Source organism: Elgaria multicarinata, chromosome 8 (assembly GCF_023053635.1).
Source record: "Elgaria multicarinata webbii isolate HBS135686 ecotype San Diego chromosome 8, rElgMul1.1.pri, whole genome shotgun sequence".
Classification (NCBI taxonomy): Eukaryota; Metazoa; Chordata; class Lepidosauria; order Squamata; family Anguidae; genus Elgaria; species Elgaria multicarinata.
In genome coordinates, this window is record NC_086178.1 from 80,267,383 (window position 1) to 80,293,988 (window position 26,606).

General features: G+C 41.2%; 1 protein-coding gene across 5 annotated transcripts in view; it reads left to right on the plus strand.

Annotated features, from left to right (window-relative positions):
- Positions 1-26,606, plus strand: part of INPP5A (inositol polyphosphate-5-phosphatase A) — a 290,804-nt gene that overhangs the window by 67,682 nt on the left and 196,516 nt on the right. For all 5 annotated transcript variants that reach the window (XM_063132848.1, XM_063132845.1, XM_063132849.1 and 2 more), the window contains exons 3-4: positions 17,869-17,969; positions 20,810-20,897. In XM_063132848.1, the coding sequence (XP_062988918.1) occupies positions 17,869-17,969; positions 20,810-20,897 (189 nt within the window). The remainder of the gene's footprint in view (positions 1-17,868; positions 17,970-20,809; positions 20,898-26,606) is intronic.

The window sequence follows — 26,606 nt, forward strand, 5'->3', positions numbered from 1 at the left end:
TTTGCATGTATAGTTGTGTCAACATAATTTTCATAACCTCTGCTAACTGAAAGTAGAGCAGATCTTCTTTAAGTGGCACATACACCCTTTGAAAAAGAGGAAGAGTTATTAGTGGCATTCTCATGTATTTCTAGAAAGTATAATCTGTCAGAGTTTTGATGCAGATTTCTTTTTTTAAAACTACTCTCACTGTTCACTTTCACTGTATTCTGAGGCAAGCTTTGTTCTCACTTTCTACATGGGCAAATGTAAGATAGCTTAAGGCAGCCTTTCCTGCTCTCAAAATGTTTTGGGGTACAACTCCCAGCATTCCTGAGTATTAGCCATTTTGGCTGGGACTGTTGGAAGTTAAAGTCCCCCCAAAATATCTGGAGGGTACCAGGTTGGGGAAGGCTGTCTTAAGGAGTTGTAGTAGTTTAAAAAGAAATAATCTAGGCTATATTTTAATTCAACTGTAAAACTGAGCAATGTGCAGCTTGATTATGTGCATATTCACTCAAATGTAAGTCCCGTTGCCACCCCCCACCCCACTCTCGCTCGCTCACTCTCAACAGGGTCTCTCTAGCTTTGCTTTGTTGTTTGCTTTAGTGGTGGGTTGGCTGCTGTGATCTGGGCTACTGGAGGAGGCTTTAGGGGTGAGTCAGGAGACTTGCCACTCATCAGCTGTAAGGTAGTAGAATGTGGGGAGGCGGAGAATGCAGGAGCAATCAGCCAATAGCTCTTGGTGGTGGGAGAAGCCCATGAGCCAAAGATCGATGTGAATTGCTATCTGCAGTGGTGCACTACGAGGCGGTGGAGAAGGGAATTGAATGTGTGGCTGAGAGCGAGAATGATGTAGACATTGGGAGATTTTGCAGCACTGAGTGGAGCACAGCTCACTCAGGGATGAGGAAAAAACCCATCCCAGTCTGTGGACCAAATGAGCCTGTTGAAATTTGCCTGTATGGTGAATTGGTAACTGACTGACGGAGGCTTTGTTTTGACAAGGTGGAGGTGGGTGGAGTCTCAAGCCCCCGAAAGGCCTTCAGCTGAGTCTGGTGCATAGCATTGCCACTTGACTGGGGAGGGAGAAGACAGCCCCACCCCCTGGAACAGGAAAGGCCCCGAAACGTCTGTAGCAGTGGTGCCTGGAAATGAATTGGCTCCTGCTTAAAAATAGCGGAGATAGCTTTCTTAGCGTCAAGGGGCTGCTACCACTCACTGCTATAAAGAGGGGATTAGGCTGTAGATTTGCAGTGGGCACTGAGGGTGGAGCTACTGTAGCTGTAAGGGAAATGATTGATTTGGCAATTTTGCTGTTGAATGTTGGTTTGCTTATAGCAACATACACCACTAGAAATAAGATACTCTCTGAAATAACACTCCCCATTGCCTATTAGTGTTATACGAGCCTTGTTTTGATTGCTGAAATTAAGCTGCTGGCTGGAGTGAAGACTAATACTTCCCCCCACCCCTGGCAAGCTTTCCCCCCAGTTGCTGTATACGCGTGTTACATATTTTTACCTGCCCTGAGGCATTAGGTTTGGGCATTCTAAAAAGTCATGCCAATAAGCCAATTAAGGGAGGATTGTTTGTGATACAAAATTCTGTTGGACCCAGGTTTATTTTAAGATATAGTTATAACATGATTTTAAATAAGCATGAAGAGAGTTTTGTATTACAAAGAATTTGCCTTTCCTTGATTTTTTTATATGACTTTTCCTCAGTAGTACCAGTTAGGGATTGGGAAAGAAATTTGTTCAGTTTGCATTTTAATTCAAATTTCTCAAATTTTGTATTTTTGAATCACTATGCAAACTGAAATTCAGTTATCCTTTACAACTCACAAGTCTACAAATTTTACAATAGAGTTCTCTAATCAAAAATGTGTATATTAGAGAAAATAACATTAAAATGCATTAGATTAGGGAAATCACTTGCTAAAAATATGTATATGAGGCAAAAGTGCATACAAAAATGAATGTTAGGAGAAATTTATACAAAAATGTTTATGGATTTTCATGTGAACTTAAAAAAAATCTCAACTTTCAGGACTGAACAAAATTAATACTGGAGAAATTCTCAAAATTTCAAGACATACTGAATTTAAGATTGGAAAAGTGAGAAACAGAGAAATCAAATTTGACAAATCTGTCCATTACCAGAACCAACAGCATTATAGAATATGGACCACATTCAGGGCCAAGCTTTGAAAGAGAGAAGTGTAAATCACAAAGAGGAAGTGATGGAAATATGGTTTTGATTTCTGCCTTGTTGTTTTAGGTCTTTTGTAGTTTTAGGGATTGCCTGCCCCTAACATGTAGGGTAAAATTTGTAGTAAAGGTATGTCTTTGTCATCATCATAATCAATTCATTTGTTTGATGCTTTTCCATGGTAAATCATATTCCAAGAGTTTACATCGGGGTGGGCAACTTGCGACCCTCCAGATGTTTTGGCCTACAGCTCCAGTCCCTCACCATTGGCAATGCCAGCTAGGGCTGATGAGAGTTGAAGGCCAAAGCATCTGGAGGGCCACAAGTTGCCCATTCCTAGTTTACATAACTTAACATTTCATGATGATTCACAAGGCAAAGCATAAATACTTATTTAATACGTATAAACTAAAATAATCCAGATATTAGTGCAAATAATAGATCTTTTTCAAGACTAAAAGTTGCCCCCAGCAACAAGTCCTTAAACTCTTTTCTCTAGCCACCTTCAGCCTTTGGATCTGGGCTTCATCAGGGACCTGTTCTTGCAAGACTTGGAGCTAGATAGTCTACATCTGTAGCATTCTAGTAGAAATAGCAGCAGCTTCTTCACCTCCCCACTGTGAGTCAAGTTCACAATTTAAATAACAGACCCTCACGCTAGCAAATAAAATATTGACTCCACTTAAGGGTCACAGATTCAGTGTAAGCTTTACAGTTATTTCTGTTTCCTAATTGAGGAAACTTTTCATAATACTTTTCATAATACTAATGCCCCACATATGGCCACATTCAGATTAGAAACTGGGTGAGTTTCTGTAGATTCATTGAGTCACTGAGACCTTGTACAGAACGAGGGATTGATGAAGGATTGTTTTTAAAGAGAGGGTGGCCAGATTTTAAACATGCTGACAATACATCTCAAGTTACTAATACATCCAAGTTATTACAATCAGACAGGAATTATTGTTACATTCCTATGTGAGTAATTTGTGACTCAACAGAATCAACTTTCCCAAAGCTTCCCTGCAATTTATTTACCACAGGTGACCAAACAAATGCCTTTTTAGAAGCTTGTTTTAGACAGAAACACACAACCCCTTTCTGAGGGCTTGCCACTGGGTTTTTTTTTATAAGAAGCCCATTATATCCCTTTCTCACTCTCACCACACACACAAATGCACGCGCGCACACAGAGTGATAGAACCTGAGCCATTTAGTACTATAGAGCATAGCAGGGCGGGGGGGCATTTTTCAGAAAGGAAGGAGAGAAAAATTGTGTCTTTTTCCCCCCTCTCCCCCCTACCAAAACTTTCTTACCCTTCTGTGAACCCAAACACATTACAAGGTTTCTGTTCCAGAAAGGCTAAGAGCTCTGCTCTTAGGGCTGAAGTTCAGGGTTAGGTGAGCAGGAAACTGTTACTCTGTTCTCAGAACCCAGCTGTTCCATACTATTGTGCAAGAGGTAGTTTGTTCCCCCCCCCACCCGCCCTGAGATTCCTCAGGGCGCCCAATTTATCTGATCTGCAAAAGAGCATCTCATGAAAAGTTTTATGCAATGTATTAAATTAGTGCCTTAAATCTTGTAAGTAAATCTCTTGCTGTATCCCAAACTGCCCAAGTTGAACTGTTTACATCGTCTAATGCAATGCATGCAGCCTATATACCTTTTAGGGGGTACAAGCTTGTATTCTCTGGTGAGTTCGTGTTTTAAGTGTGAAAGATTCATGGGCTAGAGCTACTTCGGTTCAAATGGAAAGACTTGAGAACAGGCTGACTGTTCGATGGAGGGCGGGGTTTGGAGGGGAAGGGCAGAAGAGCACTAGCTTTATCATACTTGGGACTGCAGCCAAGTCCTCTGTGTGACATCATGGAAACTTGTGGTATCCTGTGTGTGTATAGCAGCAAGAAAATATGTACATTGCTCACAGAGCCCTATTTTCTTAGTAGATTTTAAGCTTCTACAAAACCAATCAGTGTGACATAGCAGGCAATATTTACAAGCCCACAATGTCATTGGTGTGCTAATGCATGATTTCTAAGGAAATAGCTCTGGAATTCTTTCTTTTTTTAAAAAAAAATATGCACTTATGAACGACCTTGCTACTGAAGGAGAGTCTTGGAGTACAGGCACCTCTGCAAACTCATTTCCGCCCCTTTTCTTTCACTAGAACGACTCGCAAAGAGTTGTGGTTAAGTCAGCTGAATATGCTCAGACACTTGCCTCCAGTCCAATAAGGGGGATTTGTGTACAGGAAGAGTTTTCTATATGTGGATCTGCCTCCCTTCCTCCCTCATAGCCCCCCCCACAAGAAGTGGGGTGGGGTAGGTGTGAAAGGGAAGGACTCCTTTATCTTCTGCCTGCCATGACACCTCATCCCTTTCCCTTTATGTGTGTGTGTGTGTGTGAGTGAGAGAGAGAGAGACAGACAGACAGACAGTAGAGGCTGGTAGCTCCAATGACAGTGGGACGGTGAATCCACTCTGGGTTTCAGTCAGAACCAGTGAGAACTCTAAAGATGCTATCGAAGATGTGGAAGCCTTTGCCACCCTAATGTCCTCTAGATGTTTTGGACTACAACTCCCAGGATTCTTGGCTATTGACCATGCTGGCTGGGGCTGATAGGAGTTGAAGTCCACTTCATCTGGGGGCAACAGGTTGGGGAAGATTGACTTAATGCAAACACATACACATCCCTATTCCAAGTTTCAAACAATGGCTCTTAATCCCTTTGTCTTTGTACCCCAATGTTTGGAGCAGAAAAATATTGAGGCCAGGCTTTTTCTTCTTCTTGCTTCCCTCAGAGAAAGTAGTCTTACAGTAAAGCAATTAGTTGCTTAGATATTAATTCTGGAAAACAAACAGGAATGGTAAGTCTCTGCCTGCATTTGTGTACACACATATATCCCCTTTCTTTCCGTAAGTTTTACAGCAATACAGCTCTGGATTGGATTGCTGCCAAGATTTGCCACTTGGAATATGGGTCATTGTTTGTTTGTTGAACCCAATCATCTTGTCCTTTATTGACATTGGCTCTTGGTGTAGAAATATAGGACCCTTTTTATAAGCATTGCTGGCATTTGGTTTTCATATTGTCAGCGAACTGATCCAATTGGACTTATAATAAATATTTCTGCTGCTGTACCTGCCGAACCTTGATTGTATTACCATGTGTGGCCACATTTGAAACTGTTATAGGCCTAATGCCATTAGTCTTTGGTTTGGTCCTTAAGGGAGGCTGCATCCCAGCTTTCATTTTACAAAGCATTGGGACACTTGTTTTAGATTTGGGGAGAACCTTGGGTTCTTTCAATAGTGGTTCTTTCAATAGCGCAAACTGAGACAAGACAGCCCTGGAGTGCTGTATAAGCAGGAAACCCAGATATGTTGCTGGGTATCTAAACTAATAGAGGTCTGCTGATCAGATTGATAGTCAGTAAGTGGGAAGAGAGGAGAGTATATTGAGAGAAAGCTCATCCGCAGTTGATCTATAGAAGTTAAACCTGCTGATTTTTATACATTTCTTGCAAAATGATTAATAGCTTCAAAGTGGAGGGTTTTAGGAGGGTCTCTTTTCTTTGGCTAGTATGGCAATGTTACTTAGGGGCTCATCCCCCCACAGTGCGCCTCAAATAGGTCTTAATTTGGTCGAGACCTGCAAATGTTTGTTCACATCCAGCACTTGATGGCACAGTGGCACACAATTTCCAGAGTTTACTGCAAAACATGTTCATTTCTTCAGGAAGATTAAGTACTTGGTTGTTGGTGGCAATTTTTATTTTTGTCTCTTTTTCATACCTCTTTATAACATTTGGAAATAGTCTTGAGTTCTGCTTCAAATCCACCCATATCATTGCTTCAATGCCTTTCAAATTATCTGAGTTTTTTTCTTGAGCAAGGGATTAATTGCATTTGGGATAAAAAAAAAGGGGGGAGAGTACTAATCCCATTCAATAGATTGCAGTTGTCTGCAAACCTTCTCTTAGGTTCAGTAATAGTGCGATCAAAAATAGGACGCAACTTTTACAACATGATTGATTTTTGGACACACGGGGTAGTATCCAATTGGGATGTAGTACTTCCAAGGGTAGGCCCCAAAACTAATGCAAACCCTTTTTTCTAGAAGGGGCATGACTTGGCCATACAACAAAGGGCCCAATTGGACACTACCCATACTTTCTGCTGTGTTTAGTTTAGTAACATAGCTTTGAAACTGGTTTGGGTTGCAACACATTCTCTTTTCTTTAGCTAGCACTTTAATGGCATTTCTTTTGCAATAACCTTTACATCAGCCATAATCTTGAGGAAATTCTTCTCCTGATCCCTCAGATTTTGCAATTTATCAGAGAATTAGCAGGGAAGCACACTTGAGAGCCAGTGTGGTGTCGTGGCTAAGGTGTTGGACTGGGAGTCGGTAGAACTGGGTTCTAGTCCCCACTCGGACATGGAAACCCACTGGGTGACTTTGGGCCAGTCACAGACTCTCAGCCCAACCCACCTCACAGGGTGGTTGTTGTGAGGATAACATGGAAAAGAAGAGGATTATATACGCCGCCTTGGGTTCCTTGGGGGGAAAAAGGTGGGATATAAATGTAATAAATAAACAAATGAATATTGAGCCACACATTACGATCTGACTTCAGCAAGTCATGTGATACCACTTTAAGTTCAAGAAGCACTTCATTGATAAGATTCAGACAAAATATAAAGCCATAGTCTTATGGTTTAGAATGCCACGAGCTTCTGCATGTCTTTCAGAATTTGATTAATCGCTGATTATATTCAGAAGTGCTAAAATTACAGGAAGTGATTTACCAGTTGAACATGATGCAATCTTGACACAACCAAGGGCTGCGCTTTTTCCCCCCCATTCAGTTATTCCACTGCCTATTATAATTGTGGACTCTTTGGCTGCAATCCTATGCACATTCCAGTGAACACAGTGGGATTTACCTCTTGTATAAACGTGCATGGGTTTGCACAACAATCAATTAAGGCTGCAATTGTATTCAAGTTTACTCGGGAATAAGTAGACCCTCTGAATATGGAGGAGAACTGAATGGACCATTGCTTGGAAGGGAGTGTCACAGCAGATACTTCCCAGCTCCAAAGTTCTCTTCTCCACCCCCACCCCCCAAGTTCTGTCACTGACAGAAGGAAGTGAATCCATGAGCTCTGCTTTTATGTATCAGTATGACAATAAAGAAAACTGCTCAGAGTAGCTGAAAAGTGCCTTTCCTTCAAGTAACTGGGATCCAGCAATGGGGGACAGAGTGGAGGGCTACTATTCTGCGGGAACACTTGCTGCCCTGTGCCTGTCTTTTCTGTTGATCCATTGGTACAAGTAGCAGGATCCTGAGCATCTTATCCTTTAAATTGCAGCAACCATCTTAAAGAAAGGAAAATCAATAAAATAAATTAATGTGTTTTACTGAGATATTTATGTATTTATTTTTATCCACCAGAGGGCAATGCAGAACTCTTGTGGACTCTTCTTACCTACAATGTCACTCCCTCCCCTTCATCTAGGGGCTTGTTGCGTGGTGGTGGTGGTGGTGGTCTGGTTGGTAAATGGCACCCCCTGCAATTACCAGAGCTAACTACCTTTCTTCCTTCAAAGTTTTATATTTCTCGTATTTCTCTTTAGGGTGTGTGTGTATGTGCGCATGCACTTTCCTATCTTTTGAATGTATTTTCAAAAGTACAATTTCAAAAGTGTATTTCCATTTCCCCCCGTTTATATTTTACTTAATTATATTCAAAATGCATTGAAACGGTAGCTTGGTGTAGTTTGGTGTAGCTACAGCTAAATTAAGATTACCTTTACAAGAAGTTTATTCCATAGGATTGCATTCTTTCTTGTCTTAGGGCCAAACTAAATGTCCTTCAAATCACACATAGCTTATTTGGCTTCAGTGTAAATGCTTCGGGAGGGAAGTTTTAAGCTTTTTCCCTGCCCACCCACCCCCTCCTGTTTTCATCCCCAAATTTCCAAAAGAAACAGACAAAACCCTCAGGGGGTGTTAAAAAGAAATCTCCATTGATTCCAATGGAGATAAGTATTTTCAATGGTTAGTTTGGCTGTCATTTATCTCAGCAGCTTTTCTCTCCTCCCCCCCCCCTTCCCGGTTTTGGTGGGTGGTGGTGGGGGAAGTTAGTTACTGCAGTTTGTGTGTATGTATAAAGAAATTTGTATCCTGCCAACCAATAGCTGGCATAACAATTGTGCTGTTAGGACACATGACTTCAGTTTTCTGCAGATGAAAACATACTTTATCTGATTTCATTTTCCCCTGTGGAAAAATAGTTGTTTGTTGTTTCTTGGGAGTACTATGCTCTTTGTATTATTGCTTGTAATGTATAAGACTCACAGGTACAGATTATTTATTTTATGGTTTAAAGGGTCTGGTAATCAAGAACATGTAGATAACGTAGACCAAGGTTATGTGAAGAGGAAGAGCAAATAGAAAATTGTCTGAACAAGTTGGTGGTATTTACTTTTGGCCGTGTGTCAGCCGTAGATTACTGAGAATCCTGTAATACTAATAGTGAGTAGCTCAGCTCCCTGTACTCATGTGCCCTTTCTTGTATTTCTTACATCCTGAAAACCAAAGAGCTGTTCTGAGGAAAACAGGGTGTTTTTCCCCCAAGCAATTTAGCACTGTTGACTTCCACTGTACGTTTCAAATCTCTTCTAAAATTGGAAGAGCCATGAGTATGTAAATATTGTATGTTGCTTTTGAATTGTGAAGCATGCTTTACTAATTTGCTCTATTATTCTAAAAGTTGGTGCTAAGTCTTTTCTGTGTCAAAAGTCCCCTTGCAGTAATGTCTTGGTGGATTTTTTTAGACTGCTCTCTCTCTCTCCCTCCCTCTGTGATTACATCCTTAGACTAATTTTCTGTAGACCAATGCACATTTTATTATTTCTTTAAATCACAGATCCTCATTGTTGTAATTTTCACAGGAAGTTGTTTTTAGGGCTTGCAATTTATTGCATATGATATTGCTAATGAGAAAAAGGGAGAGACGTACTCTGGTGCTATGAAGAGCGTGTATCTTTAATGAAGAATCTTAAAAAGCTCAACGTTTCGGATATACAATCCTTCTTCAGGAGCTGGATTTGGAAACACATTGTGATTCAAAAGAAAGAATGACAATAGTGATTAGTGTACAAAAATTACGGAAAATGGTGTATAGAGAAATAACTGGAATGGATTTAGAAGAAACACCAAGTGTAGCATTACTATCAATGTATGGAAATCTTAAATGTAATCAGATGGAAAAAGAATTAATAACGAACCTGTTAACAGCTGCAAGGTTAATGATATCCAGAAATTGGAAAGTTCAAGGAGATTATGATATAGAAGATTGGTATAAAGAAATATGTGGTATTGCTATAAATGATAAATTAACATGTAATATTAGATTTAGAAGGGGGATAATAAAAAACAATGATTTTGAAGAGATATGGAAATTGTTCCTAGAACATGTATTGTTAAAAGGGAGAGGAACACCGCCAGAAGATTCAATGCAATTTTGGAAACTAGAATAAGATCCCGAGGGTGGGGGGCACTTATTAATGTGAGTTAGTTAAGAAGTAGAATGTATAGCTAAGAAATAAGAGGAATGTTGTGTTATGTATGTATATGATTTATTATGTGTTGTTGTTAAATAATAAAAATTATATTTAAAAAAGGTGCAAAAAAAGAAGAAAAAAGGAAGAATGACAATAGTGATTAATCACTATTGTCATTCTTCCTTTTGAATCACAACAATGTGTTTCCAAATCCAGCTCCTGAAGAAGGATTGTATATCCGAAATGTTGAGCTTTTTAAGATTCTTCATTGAAGATACCCGCTCTTCATAGCACCAGAGTACGTCTCTCCCTTTTTCTCGTCTGAATTGGTATGATATTGCTACCCATGTGGCTTAAGCTTTGTGCAGCAAGCAGTTGCTCATGCATTTTCATTCTTTTCTCTCAGATTTTCACACTCAAAAAAATTCTACCATGCATTAGAAGAACTCCCCACGGATTTGTATCTTAGAGGGCAACGCTAACTTCCGCTCATGAGGCCCTACATGAGGGAAGGGGCTAATTCTTTTCCTCTATACCATCCCATAAAAAGTTTTTGTTATGCACCAAACCTGGCTAATCTGGAAGCAAATTACCACAGCTATCTACATGCAAAATTTGGGGCAGATCAGACAAAAGGGAATTTAAGTATGCCCCAAAACTGATTTTTTTTTTGCCCCTATGGAAAAAACACGCAAAACAGTGTTGTTCCCAACCATAATTATGGGTGGCCCAAGTGGGCCACCTACAAAAAGAACACAGTGGGACTCTTCAGACATCATGCTAAGCCATGGTTCTTCTTTGTGGTCTCTGTGCATCACACATATGGGCTCTGTGCCTGTGCAGGGCCAGCTCCGGAAACTTCACTAGCTGAAAACCTTTTAGGCGGGAACCCCTCCCCCACCGTCCACTGAGCATGCTCAGGGGTTCCCGCCCTATCTCCTCAGTTATCATCAATCGCCTGTTGGTCAACAGCGTTCTTGGAGACTTCTTAGTTAGGTACACTTAGCTTTAGCTGAAAACTGTCGGTTTTTCTTCCTTTTTTCTTCCTCTCCAGTTTTCTGTCTTTATATATATATTCTTAGTTAGTTGTTAAGTGCCTATGGCACAAACAGGACTGTTTAAAAAGTGTTCATCCTGTGGACAGAAGATCTCCCAGACGGATGGACATTCGTTGTGTTTATTGTGCTTGGGGGAAGCTCACATAGTTGAATCCTGCGTGTTTTGCTTAAAATTCTTGAGACAAGCGAGAAAAAGCCGCTCAGACCGCCTTAGGGCGATTCTTTGGGAAAGGGCACTGGTGGCAGTAGACAAACCGAGGCCCCCTCGAGTTACTACTTCTCCTCACAAAATGGAGCCTTCGCCCCAGCCTCCTAGTCGGAGTGAAGCCCTAGCGGTTCCCCCCCCGTCCTCCCTCATGTTGCTTCTATAAAGGCTGCAAAGAAGCTTTCTAAGAGGGCTAGAGAGCACAATGGGACCGAAGACATCCAAAAGAAGAAGAGTAAACTGAAAGTTAAACATGGAAAAAGAAAATTAGCCACTTCGACTCCATCGGTATCGAAGAGCCCGGTACCGAGAACTTCGCTACCGAAGTCTCCTGCAGTACTGAGGAGCCCAATATCGAGATCTTCACTACAAAGGTCCCCTCCAGTACCGAAGAGCCCGATACCGAGGCTTTCGCTACCGAAGTCTTTTTTAATACCGAAGCGGGCAACACTGTTGTCACCGCCGGTACTGACCTTGCCGACACCGCAATCTGAAGAAGTTCTGGACTCCTCCCCGGTACCATCACCTTTCCAAATTATTACAGTACCGGTGGAGAACCCTGCCTTAATGGCATCTGTTTCAGAGGGTGAAATAAGAGACTCCACTTTGGACTATACGATGGCGAACTGGGGCCCCTCTTCTCCCCGATAACGAGAGGAACCGCCTCCGCCAGTTGATACCGACAGATATCGGTACCGATCAATGTCTCCATACCGACATGCCCGGGATCGCTCACCAACCTCTGTTTTTTCGGGACGTCAGCATTTTACCTACGGCGAACACTCCCACTCTCCACCAAGGAGGTGTGAGTATTTCGCCGACTGGGCACCACCGCCATATCTGCCATATTATTGTGACGATTGGAGACACAGAGGAGAACAAGATTATTACTATTATCAAGGACGCTCACACGCATCCTACCCGCGTCTCCATCAACCACCCTCGGAGACGATCTCTCGTCCCCCACCTTCTCATGACGTCACCTCTATGCCACCACCGCCACCTCCACAACTGTCGCAACCGAGGCACCCCTCGCAACCGACGCAAACACCAGGGGAATCACGACCCACTGCCACTACATCCGACTATCCCGGTACCGACGCATTCAGTGCACCCGTCCTCCAGACGAGTGGAAGTGGGAAACACGTTGGATATTTTCTCGGACGACGGCTATCAATCTGACTCCTCACAGGAGACGTCGCCAGCACCGTCTGTCCCCTCACCAGATGATCTAGTGGCGACCGCAGATGTAGTCTCCCCTTCGGAAGACTTAGCACATTTTGCTGAGCAAGTTCAACGGATGGCAAAGTCTTTGGGGATTGAAATGTCACAACCATTGGAAAAATTAAACGACCCGGTCTATGATGACGTTTACTGCGAAACCTCAACACCGGCAGCCATCCCCTACTTACCAGTGTTGTTACGAACCACCCAACAATCCTGGAAGTTGCCCTCCTCTAGGCCACCAACGTCAAAGAGACTGGAGAACCTGTATAAAATACAGGAGAAAACAGAACGTCACGCAACGGACTGTGCTTCAAAAGCGATGGTTGCTTCCATCGCACTAAGGAGGCATGCATGGTTAAGGTCGGTGGGATTGTCCCAAGAGGCACGCACCCGTATAGAGGACTTACCGTTTGATGGCGAAGGCTTATTCCACTGCTCCACCGATGAGTCGATGGAAAGTATCTAGAAGGCTAAAAATACAGCCAAGAAAATGGGCATCGGGCAACAGCAGCCACAAAGAGCCTTTTGTCCCAGACACTGGTTCAGAACTCAGCAACAATTTCTGCCGAGGCAACAACAACAACCACAAGATTGTACGACTCAGTACCAGCCACAAGGGCAGTACAAGAGGCAACAATTCGCTGGTCGCTTTAAGCAAAACAAGGGCAAACCAGATGGAGGCCAAAGACGTCGTCTTTGACTGCCTCATCATCACAACCGCTCCACCTCTGTTTGGGAATACCCTTGCCCCTTTTTACCCTGCATGGACGGGCATTACCACCGACGCCTGGGTCTTAGACATCATTTCTTGGGGCTACAAGATAGAGTTTGCTACCCTCCCTCTGCTCGGAACCGCAAGGTTCTCATCACCTACAGACGCTCTCTTACAAAAGACTACATCCCTTTTAAAGAAGGGTGCCATAGAGCGATTACCAACAAACGTTCTAGGACATGGGTTCTACTCCCGCTACTTTACGGTTCCGAAGCAAGATGGAGGCCTCCGTCCTATTTTGGACCTCAGGGAACTCAACAAGTCCATCAAGCCCAAAAAGTTCCAAATGAACTCTTTAGCAACCATCTTACCTTTCCTCTCCAAAGGGGACTGGTTTACAGCAATCGACCTCAGAGATGCGTACTTCCACGTCTCGATTCACAACGATCATCGTCATTTCCTCCGGTTCATTATAGGGGAGGACATCTTCCAATTCAAGGTGCTCCCTTTCGGCCTTTCGACTCCCCCCCCCCCGAGTTTTTATGAAGTGCATGGCGCCCATATGCGCCCATCTCAGGACTTGGGGGGGGGTAGAGATATACCCATGCCATAATGTTTAGCTCAAAATGCTTAACCACCATGGCATAGTATGTCTGAAAAGGGTCAGTCTCTCTCTCTCTCTGTTAAATTATTACAATCTTTCTTTTTTTTACTGAGATTTTAACTGCCTTGGTCCTCTATTTTTTTCTTCAGGCAGAAAGGGAGGAAAGGAAAGGAACCTCTCGTGTAATGACTCAGTAATGACTGAGTCATTACTGACTCTTGGAGGGACGGCAGCTTTCGCTGACGTTTTCTTGGCAGGCTTTATAGCGGGGTGGTTTGCCGTTGCCTTCCCCGGCCGTGATTACCTTTCCCCCAGCTAACTGGGTACTCATTTTACCGACCTCGGGAGGATGGAAGGCTGAGTCGACCCGAGCCGGCTGCCTGAAACCAGCTTCCGCTGGGATCGAACTCAGGCCGTGGGGAGAGTTTCGACTGCAGAAACTGCTGCTAAATATTAAATAAAATAATGTAACCAGCCCCTTTAATGCTAAATGTAAAGCACCTCAATAAAAAGAGGTTGACTTGGCTGCAATAAATGGTAAAAAAAAAAAAATCTTTGCATTTCTGTGTTTGACTCTGGCTTAATTGTGTTCTGCTCTTGCCATTGACCTGATGTGATTGATATTGCCTGTTCTTTTAATGTGCTGCCAACCCTCTCCAGGTAAACAGTAGATGACTCTTGACCTGATGCTGACTGTTTGGGGTCAGATTCAAATACTTCATTAAAGATATTCCTGCAAAGGGGCATGTTTTTCGTTGCTGATAAAAATCCCCTTATTGATTAACTCATTAGTGTCTGGCAGGCACTTTGCTTTAATGAGTTTATTTCAAAGTGATGGATAACACTACCTTTTTGCTTTCTCAAAATGACCAACTTGCAAGGTTGCACAATGCATTTTACTTTATATTCTACATTGGATTGCCATTTGTATGACTCAGTTTTAGGGGTGGCATGGAAAGCATGTTGGCTATTGAATGTAGGTAGCCAAGTAGTTGTAAACTTGAAAGCACATTTATTTTTAGCCATATCACACCACACCCCCAAACACACACTTTCTATGTTGCACACATCTAAATTTCAGTTTGAAGCTTCTAAGGGTTCAATTCTATGCTTTTTCAGTTAGCATGTAGCACTTTTTTCTGTCTAAACATGCATACAATTGCAGCCTAATTTTATTTTAGGGTAAACAGCTGTCTAGTCACTTCATGGCAAAATATGCCTGCCCAAGATTTGAAATCTGTTGGAGGAGCCCTCCTCTGCATCCCACCAGTGCAAGACATACATTATGGTGAGACATGGGAGAGGGCCTTCTCTGTCGTGGCACCCCGGTTGCGTAATGCCCTCCCCTTGGAGGCCCGACTGGTGCAGCAGACGTGGCTTCGTTTTGGCGCCAAGTTAAAACATGTCTTTTTCCCAAAGCCTTTGAGGGCTAAATTTGCCTAAAGCTAAACATAGTTTTATTTGTTTTTATTGCTTTAAAAATTTGTTAATGTTTTAATACATGTTTAGCTGTATAATCCAAGTCAGTAGCATTACAGAAAATGTCTGAACCAAGACATTTTTATGCCGTTCATTTCAAACATATAGCATGAAACCAATCTGACACTAGTAATCAGCATTCCAGCCATGTATACAATGACACAGACATGGTAATTTCACTTCTCATACGTGAAACAGTCGTGGATTGGTGGAAGGGCTTGTCCTTGCAGCCAGGAACAGATCTATGCCTGGAGAACAGTGGAAAATGCAAAATAGCTTGTAGGAACATTCTATAGTTAAACAACCATCCCTTAATATAACCATTGAGCTCATGTTATAAGTCTTTTTTAAAGGACAGACATGTTAGCCTTCTGTAAAATGTGAATTTAATTATAGGTTCTTTGTGATGTGATTTGACAGCACAAGTCCTGTAGGGAACATCCCTCATGTTTGTGATGGGCATCCATGCTCCGAGCCTGGTTTTCTTTGCTCGCCATTTACTTGGTTGTTTAATTTCTAAAATGCAGTGTTGCAGTATTTAAAAAGCATATACTGAAATCCATAGAGAACGTGCCATTTTCTTCTGCACAAGAGAGCATGATAAAGTTAAACAAATGAGTGAATGAATAAATAAATGAATAAAATGTTCATGGCTTGGGTCCAGATTACCTGTGGGATCGCCTTCTCCCATACAGTCCACCCCGCACACTCAGGTCCTCTGGGGTGAACTTACTTCAGTCAGCTAAAACTAGGCTGACATCAATTTCCCAGAGGACCTTTTCTTCTGTTGCCCCCAGATTGTGGAATGGCCTGCCGGAGGAGATTCATAAAATTAACTCTCTGTGTGATTTTAAGGCAGCGTTAAAGACTAGCCTTTTCTGGCAATGTAGAATCAAGAATTTTTAAGATGTATTGATTCTGTACTAATGTTGTTCCCTGCCTCGATCCAAAGGGAGAGGCGGGTAAGAAATTATTATTATTATTATTATTATTATTATTATTATTATTATTATTATTGAGGCCAAGATATTGTGGAAGCATTGTGGCTAGTGCATTCTCTTCAAAATTTTAGATCTGAAACCAGGACTTACTTGTAACACCACCGTTCTGTTTTCAAGAATTCATTTGCGAACTCCACCCTTCCCAGTATTGAATTACATATTGGGCCAAATGAGGCATGATGCCATTCATCACATTTTTGAAAAAAGCAAATTGCAGATCCAGATGGGGACTTCTGTCCTTTGCCCCCGCTGTTGGCCCCATCCAGATTGGGGGATCCATTCATGCTATTTGCATTGGGGGAAAAGCTGTTATTCTCTTCAATGAAAGCGTTTTAAAAATGCAGGGGTCCCTATCAGAATTGGGACTGCAGTAGAGTACTAAGAGCCTTCCTCCCATCCTCCGTGCCAGACTGCCAATCCAGATTGGGTCCCATGCACCTGCAATTTGCTTTTTAAAACGCTAATCACACAATTGCTAATTGCATGAGTGGTGCTGCATGTAGTTTAGCCCATTGTTGAAGGTTCTTCACAATCTGGCTATGTGCTGTGTTAATTTACTGGACAATAGTCTCTTCTCCACTGATTTGTGTCTGTGGTGCCCATCAGGCTCCATGCCCATCAGCCTTCGTGCCAATAGCTGAAGAATGCTGAGAGCTGCAGGCTTTTTTCTGTTTAAACATGCATAGGATTGCACCCTAAATGGTGCATATGGTGACTTGATCTGGCTGGTTTCATGGTTTGTGATAGTTCCCAAAAGCTGATAATTTAGCAAGTCATATTAAAAATGTAATAGAGATTTTCAGTGCCTTTTCGCAGTTGTGCCATGTCAAATTTCAAGTGTATAGCTGTGCTGATTTGGGAGTGTTACATTATGTCTACAGGCCCCCTTGGCCTTGGTGTGGTTTGCCTCTTACCTAGCCCACTAAGCTTTGGAGCAGACAGGAGTGTAAGCTTGACTCTATGAATGGATCCTGCTGTTAGGTATGCTGTAAACCTCCACTGCCCAGGCCACATGGCACCGGTGCTTCAGTTTCACCATCCATGCTCCATATATTTACCAGATTGTTGTTGTTCTATTAGTAATCAACTTTAACGACACTCTCCTAGGTCCTCCCATAGGAAACAACTTTATTATCCATGCTCTTGTCCAACATAAAATAGTATTCTCTGAGGTCCTTACCAACATATTGCCAATTCTACAGTCTATATAGGAACAAAAGCCACTTAATCTTACTAGCCTGTCTCGCTATCTCTCTTGTTAGACTGGATTATGTGTATTGGCTAAATCTCTACTGTTTGCATTTTACGTATCATAGCTTTTACAATTCCACGTCTTCTGTTTTAAACAGTGTTATGTCAGTGGGAGAGAAAGTTATAGTAGCAGTTGTGCTAATATAATTTGGGATTAGTTCATTCCATCTGTTTTCTAGTTATGGGATGAGCTCTGTGCATGACTAACTATGGCAGTATCACACAAATGTATGCAATAGGTGTGCCTTGTTTACCCACAAATCTGTGTACTTTTTTTTTAAACTACACAGAGATTATATTTGTGTAGGAAAAAATGTAACCTATGAAGCAGCCTGTCCTCAGAATCTAGAAGCTGCAACATACTGTTAGGAAAGCTTGTTGTGTGGTTTGACAAAGTTTCACAGTACATTTTTGAGGTAAAAATGCTTGTCAGAATAATGCTGTGACTGAAAAAGTTGTTGCTTGATCTATTGCATTGAAAAAAATAAATTGCTGGTAGTCCCATTCCATTTGTATATTTTTTAAAGTGTGGCTATGCTCATGCTTTGTTTCATTTTACAGGTTGTACATGCACACAAGCCACACTTCATGGCGTTACATTGTCAGGAGTTTGGTGGGAAAAACTATGAAGCATCCATGTCTCATGTGGACAAGTTTGTTAAGTAAGTATCAAGATGCAATTCCAAACTGCATTATGTCTTCTGCTTAGAAGTCAACATTTACTCTCCTTATTTACAGGACATTTCGTATCTTCTTCAAAATACCATTACATTCACCTTCCAGATTAAGCATGTTTTCCTATAAAACTTGGGTGGTGGTGTTTTTTAATTGTTTGTACTACTATTACAAGCCATTTCAGTGTTTTTGAAAAAGCATGGGACATATTAGGTAAGACTATTTGGCCTTAGCTAGACCTAAGGTTTATCCCGGGATCGTCCTGGAGTCATCCCTGTTCATGTAAATGACACACAGGATATCCCGGAAGCAGGCAGGGACAACCCCGGGACAATCTCGGGATAAACCTTAGGTCTAGCTAAGGCCTCTGACTCTCTTAATGATGCTGTACTCCAACTCCAATCAGCCTCAGCCAGCAGAGAAACAGAGAGGGAGAAGAGGATAGATGAAATAATAATAATAATAATAATAATAATAATGATAATAATAATAATAATAATAATAATAATAATACCAGAAGTCAAAAAGATTACCCTTAAACACATTTTTTCCTTTAGATGAATGAATAAGGATAAATCCTTTATAGGTGTTAAAATGTACCCGTGGAATGGGAGTGGTTCCACATGCCCTGGCTCTGCCCTCAACATCCCAGTGTGAGCTGGCTCCACCAATAAACTTCCCACACTGGGCAGCATGTGCATAGAATCTCCCCTTCCTGCTCAGCACAGGAAGACCAAGGGTGGAGCTACCACATGTCCAGAAATATTGCGGGCGGCTACAGTGTACCACGGCCCTGCTCCCTCTCCACAGGTACAATTTAATAATAGCTGAATAGTATTCCATTTATTTGCTTATTTATACATTTGTGAATGGCTTTTTGACCCAGATAGGGGTCCAAGGCCACTTACAGTTAAAAATATCCTATGATATATAACATTGGCAGAGATTTGAGCAAAAATTCAGAGAAAGGGATTTACTGAACAAAAGGGCAGGCTTTTAAAGTTCTGTAATATTTACAAAGATGTTATGTATCTTGGAAAGTTGCTACCCAGTGTACTAATTCCTGTTTCGTTCTTGATGCAAAGATAATAGTAGGTAAGGGTGGAAGTAGTGTCAAGCAAGGAGAATTGGTTCTTGTTTGTTTGTTTTTTAAGAATCACATGGTGGTACTACAGTGTAAAAAGCATTTCAGTTTGAAGAATTACCCTACAGAAGGTGGCATTTTCTTCTGTCACTGAATCTTCAGCCCAGCTAATGAGTAAGGAAGAAGGGTCAGATATAGCTAGCACTATCATCTCCATTGTACGTGCTTAGAATGAGGTAAAATGTCAGAATAACAAGCTAGAAGAAGAAGAAAAAAGAACTTCCTAACAGGCTGCTGCTGGTTTTACAAGCATTTTCAAATGATGCAGTCAGTTTCTGTGGTAGATTAATTAAATTGATTATTTCTAAATGTAGGTCTGGAAAACAAGTCAGTTCCTTAATGTGTAGCAGAATGGATTATAACATCTTCTGTGGAACATCTGTGTTATACGTATAACTTTGTTTTTTTTACTTTTTATTTGCCTGTGTTATACCAGTTCATCTCAATTGTTGCTTAATAATCATAATCATACCACCGCTTTAGTTTTAAGATGAGACAAGGTGCTTAAAATTCTCACTCATGCTCTCAAACCCATAGAAATGGTAAGTTGAGTCAAAAACCTTAACATCTGTGCCATGTAAGCATTAAAACTTTTGTCCAGTGTTACATAGTGTGCTCAACTACAAACTAGACTCCATGCACCCACACTTAGTCTTTCAGCTCATCACTGGGCTGTCCAGGCAGAAATTCACACCATGTTCAGATTTTCTAAATGCTTGATGCTGCTGCCTGCCTGAAAACTAAGTGAGGACTCCCTCTCCTTCTTGTTAAAAGGACTTTTAATGACAACAAAACTAAAATGCCTCATTCAGCTTTCAGGCACTTGGTGGGCAGCAGCACTAGAAAATGAGGAAGGCCTGGTTAAGTCCTCTAGGGCAGTGGTCTTCAACCAATAGGTCACAACCCAAAAAGGGCTCAGGAGATCAGTCTAGTGGGTCATGGCAAAGTTCTTGCCACTATGTTGGACAATTGTGAAATTGGGTTCCATGTTGCAGGTTGGGAGTCCGAGGTGGGTCTCAGGTCTGGACCTATTGAAGACCACTACTCTCGGGGGTTTTAGAGAAAGCTGGATAGGCCTCGAGGACAGAAAGGGATGAACGTTTGTAAAATAAAGAGCATGCCCTCCACCCAGCCACATCCATGATGAAGCGCTGCACTCTGAAAAATCTCTCCGAAATTCTCAACAACCCTGCAAAAGAGGCAGAAAAATGGCTGCATCTTTCGTAGGGAAACAAAGAGGTTGAGGAAGGCACAGGTTGTTTCTATGCAGCACTAGATTTCACCGCTAGTGAACAGTAATGAAATATATTTCATTTTAGAGAAAATAAGTGCCCACAAATCCTTGCCTGATGTTTCATTTGCTAAGAAGTTATTGAAGTACCATACCTCTCCCACTTCAAGCAGTGTGATTCCTTCTCAGTCAAATGTTCACTACATAAGCTAATATGAAAAGAATTTGTAGTAGCTCGTACTGTGCTGAAAGTAGTGAAACAGTGCCCTCTACTGACTTTGATCGTCAGAGAGTTGCTTGATGATTTTTTCATTAAATGAGGCACTTTATTCCCAACGTCTCTTTGTGGCTAATGGGCCCATAACATGTTTTTAATTTTTTAAAAAATGAGTAGGTACTTAGATATTTAGAAAAATATTTACTCTGTGTCTGTTTCATTTTGTACCTTTCAGAGAATTGTTATCAAGTGATGCAATGAAAGACTACAACAGAGCTCGGGTTTACTTGGATGAGAACTTCAAGTCACAGGAACATTTTACGGTAAATATCTTTGTGCAGTTTCATTCTCAGTTCATGTTGGCACAGTGTTACTTGTTCATCATCACGTGGGGCTTCTTTTGAAATCCATTGCTGGTGGTGAAGGTTACACATTTACACTGCAGTTGTACATGGGGTGTAAGCGTCTCTGGATTCACTGGGACTTACATTCTGAGCAAGCATGAGGATTGCGTCCTCATCATTGTACTGCAAACACTGATTCATGGATTCGCTTACAGTCTGGGTTGACACTTGAAATACAATTACACAATCACTGCAGAATGAAGAAAGCTTTTGTACAATCAGTATCATGGTGGCGTTGTATGTGCATGCTCTCTTTCTTGCCTTAAAGGGTACATGCTGCCACTTCCCTTTTTCAAAGGGCCACTCACCAATGATAATGTTGCAGTTTTAGCATCAGTGTGTAGGGCCAGAGGCAGTCTGCTACATGCTTCAGGCGAGTTTACGTTCCCACATGGTTGCAGCAATTTCATCTATGACACAGTCGTATGAGGAGTTTATCTCATGATGCTGTGGCAATGCAGTTTTGCTTTCAGTCGGCAAGATTTTATTAGATTAAGTGGCATTCATAATAAATAAGTAGATAAACAACACATGAATAGGGCTCTTGAGAAAACCACATAATTTATTTACTCAGATATTTTAAGGCTACTTTTTAGGATAAAAACCCTCACATGGTGGCTTGAATAAAAGCACAGTATGCACAAACATAAACAATTAATATCACAGGTTCCATAAAACAATTAACTGAAAGAGCCATATAATCCAATAGCAGTATGATCCAACGTCATGCCATTAAAAAAAATAACAAGAACATTCTAAACCAGAATCTAAGTAGCAGCACCATAAACCCTTTAGGAAAAGGACAATAATTACTCTTTTAAGCCAGTTTCAAAGCCTGAATTAACATCTGTTAAGTCTGTCAGATGGGTAGAAGGCAAGTGTCCTCAATTACTGTGAGTGCCATTTTCTATACATATTGCTTTTCTATTAATTAATATAATCCTTCAGTTTAATAGGGCGTTTTACTAGAGGGTTCAAACCCCACCCCAGTGAGAGTTAAAGAATACAAGACACCCCCCTCCATGGCTAACACTGTCCCTCTCGATTGCCTACATGTTCTGGCCCCAACAGGACCTCCTTCTCCCATGGAAGAGCTCTACATGCATACATTGGTAGATGCGTAGAGTTCCTTCTGACAAATGTTGAGTGATGGTCACATTGGGCAAGCCTGGCCTGCTTGGCCTAAGACCCACCTTCATGTGTCCTTTCTTGAATGCAGGGGTGGGTGTTGTCTTAATCGCCCTGCCCCCTGGGGTTAGGCCAGACTGAAAAGAGTGTGTCAATTATCAGATGCTTGCGTGCTGAAAGTTTAACAGGACCATTTGTGAGATAGATCACCTTTGGAGCAGAGAGATGCAAATTTCTTCCTGACCGTTCTGTATGTATACCATGATTGGCCCAAAAGGAAAGTGTACTGCCTCTCTTTACCCCATCCCCTGGTGTATGAGACAGATCCAACAAGACAGGCTCACCCCTCCCTTGCCCCATTCCCAATAGTCTTGGATTTGCTTTTTTCATTTTCCCTTCCTAAATATAATGGTAAGTCACTGCCATTGGTGACTAACCTACCTCACAGGGTTGTATTGAGGATAAAATGGAGAGGAGGAGGAGGATCGTGTGGGATATAAATGTAACAAATAAATAAACTAATAGTGATTTTTTTATTTTACTTAGAAAGGGAGGCTTAAAATATATGTATTTCTATTACATCTCTAGGATGATTTGGCAATTTTTAAACACTGTTTTTTAAAATGTGTTGTCATATTTATTTACATAGTTGTCTGCTGGGCCAATAGCCCCAAACTTGTCTTTTGAGATTCGTACAAATTGCAGAAGGTTGTACAAACACTGTGTGCTTGATATGTAATGTCATATGTGTAGATATTTGCACTAACTCCTCAGTAGCTCTGTTGTACTCTTTGACTGCTTACTTGATATCAATAATGATATAGAGGACCCTGTAAATGTAGCACAATGTTTGTTTATATAGACAACATTTGGATTCTGTTAAATATTCAGAAACCAGATGGAGGCACACCTGGCTTTCCGTGGGTGGAGATTAGTGCCTTGCAGATACTCTGCTGCTACATGTTTCCGTGGCTTATTTCCCTCGTCATGGCTCTTATTCCCCTCCTTCCCTGACCTCTATTACCCTACTACATTCTCTCTTTAAAAAGCTGAATCCTGGTAATATAATTCATGTAGAGTTGCTCTTGGGTAGTGTGTGGAAAAGTATGTCTCCGTGTGTGTTTGTGCATGTTTGTGAGCTCAGCCTTTGCATCCCGCTCACGATTCCTTAACTATGGCTAAGAGTCTAACTGGAGTGGCAGATGGTGAAATAATCTCTTCAGGAGATTTTTGCTATTTCAGCCATTTGTTTTACCTTTTTCTGCCGCCTATCACAGAACTCTTCTCATCTGCTTGCAGATGTAGCAGGCAATTTCTGGAACAGTCAGAAAAATGACAAACGGTATAGAGCAATCATTTATGCAGGCGGTGCAGGTTTGCATGTGGAGGGTCCCCAGTTCAATCCCTAGCACCTTCAGATAAGACAAGGAAAAAACCTCTTGCTTGAAAGCCTGGAGAGTTGCTGCCAGTTAGTGGCAAAATACCGGGCTAGATGGACCAATGGTTTGACTCCATATAAGGCAGATTCCTATGTTCCCCTATGCAGCTAACACTGGGGCCATAGCTAGACCTAAGGTTTATCCCTGGATTGTCCAGGGGTCAAACCTGTTAATCTAAGAGATACATAGGGGATCCAGTGCTCAGGCAGGGGCGAACCCTGGATGATCCCAGGATAAACCTTAGGTCTAGCTGTGGCCTGGGTGTTACACAAAACATATGAACTCAACTGCACCAGGGGAATGTTTGTATAACTAGGAAATTCTGTGTTGAGCATTTGTGTTTGGCGGGGTGAGTGAGAGAGCTAATATATAAGGAAGGGGGAACACTTTTGCCTTTGGCTCCGCCCCCATTTATCTTCAGCCTTACTCAATGCTTCAGTGGAGCACCTGGCAGATTCTTCGGAATTGAATGTGGCCCTTGAGCTGAAAGAGGTTCCCCAAACCTGCTCTAGTTTGTATTCACTGTTTTAGCTTAATTTTATCAACTGTGGTTCTTCTGCATCTCCTTCTTTCGTGCTTTCCATCCCTGTGTCTGAAGCCTGAAACAATCCGACCTCGCTATTGAAGCCACCACCTCCCCCTCTTTAAAACCCTTCATCAAAACATGCTTCTTTATTCCCACCTTTCCAGAAAAATCTTTTTTGTAATTACTGTCAATCTGTAATTTCTTTTCTTTTCTTTTCTTTCTTTTTTTTGAGATGTTGATGTTGTATTTAATATGTTGTAAACTGCTTGATTTATTTATTTTAATAGAAAGGTGAAGCACAAATATTTTAAAGAAGTAAATGCCACCAAAAATGAGAGCAAGGGGGTCAGAATACTGAAGGAGATATATACCAAAGAAACCCTGTTCCTTTCATTCTTCCAGATTAATTTGTCGGAATTTATTTCCTTTTGTGTGTTTTTTAAAATAAATATATTGGGCATTTATTGCAATGAATGATTAAGTCAGCAACTCGTCCAAAACATTTGTTGAGTCTGTCATTCCATTAGAAAAAATATGTCCATATGGGGACATGGTTGAGGCTTATTAAACTATGCATGGTGTGGAGAAAGTGGATAGAGATAGGTTTTTCTGAGTAGCATAATGTTAGAATTTATGGTTTTCCAATGAAATTGATTGGCAGTAGATTTATAACAAGCAGAAGGAAGTAGTTTGTCACACAACACATAGGGTTGGATCCGAAGGGCTCTTCCATCAGTGGTAAAATCCTCCCAATCAGAGTTCCATTGAGAGTTCCACTGAGAATCCTCCCACTGGTGCAATGTGAGTGCAACCTTGCCTATTGTTCCAAAGGATCCTGTATCCTTCTGTAGCAGATTTTCAGGGGTATAGTAAACTGGAGTGGCGGTGGGTGGGGGGAGGAATAGCTGAAAATTGCCTTCTCCATTACACCTGCAGAATATCTCCATTGAATCAGAAGTCTTCGTGGATGGAAGGAGCCCTTCCTTTTATGAGAGGCATATTCTGGATCCAATCCATAGTGAATATATGGCATTTCCTGCCCCAAGGTATGGTAATGTTCATTAGACAATTCATGGAGGATAGGTCTATCAGTGGCTGTAAGTCATGGTAGCTATATGGAACCTCCAGATTAAGAGGCAATATAGTATTGAATTCCAGCTGCTGAGGTAGAACAATTTTGCCTCCACATCCTGTTTGTGGGCTTCCCATAGACATCTCACTGGCAGCCGCTTTGGGATTATTTTGTAATGAAAGGTGGTTAAGAAATATCTTTAATAAATAGTAAATAAACTATGGGAAATGGGATGCTAAGCACCCTGGCCCTCTGATCTGATCCATGTGAGGACTTTTTGTGTTCTATATAAAGTGATTACAGTTACGTGATAATAACGAGTTTTCTAGTGTATATTCTCTAACTTTGATACTCACTTTGTAAATAGCACATTTGATTCAGCTGAACCAATTACCTTCCCCCAAAATACCTCATTGAACATTTATTGTGTTTGTTCCTGTTCAACATCTTTTTGTTCTCTTGTCCCAACATCATTTTCCTTCTTCTCTGCTCTCACAGTCTGCTGCCATTTAATTTACTTAGTTGTGGTAACCCACATTTTGTTTATGAACATATGTGATGTGGTCATATAAAATATAACTTTAAGATATCAACAGAATGGCACCAGTTGCTGCAACCAGTGGTATTAAACAGTGCCTAATTAGCAAAGAGGCCAGGGACTGAGAGCAAGAAAAGGGAATAGTGACCAAAGAAACAACCAGTGGAACAACATGAACTTGAATATGTTCACAGCAACTGCTGAAAATCTTTAAGTTTAAATATAAGTGTTCTCACAGTGATACATTTCAGTGCCTTGATCTAATGCGACCTTTTAACAAGTGGATTGCAACTGTGTTATAATATAGGATAACATTATTAAATTAAGAGCATTATTTTATCTTAAAATTATGTTCTCATTATAACAAAAATGGTAAAGTTAATTTTTGTTAGATTAATGATATTTGAGCAATATTCTCCGTCAAGCTTGGCTTAAATAATTGGTCATTAATTGAAAAAGGAAATTGAATTGAATTTATCTTGTACATAAATCCTATGAGAGTTATTAATGGGTCTCAGAAAATATCAGTGTGTTCCCAGAAATGAATGGAACATGCTGGATCTTGTGAGCATATTAACCGTGGCAGTTAGGGAGTTTTGCTAAATATCATAAAATGATTTAGAAAGACTGACATAATTGAATTTAGTACAGCGAAGATTCAAATACTCGATTAGCTCTGAGAGATTGTTTTGTCTCTTTAAAAGACTAAAGATTATTGCCTCCTTTCCCCCTGCCCCCAACAAAATTGCACACTCTCACCAGGAGATGGAGCTAAGGGATTACTTTTACTCAAAATTATAGCTTCTTAATATACTGAATATAGAAGCCATTGAATACGTTTGCTATTGAATTTTACTTTTCCAAATGTTGTGAGATAATTCTAAATGTGTGTTGCGTAAGTCAAGGGAGAGATCATAAGATTTGA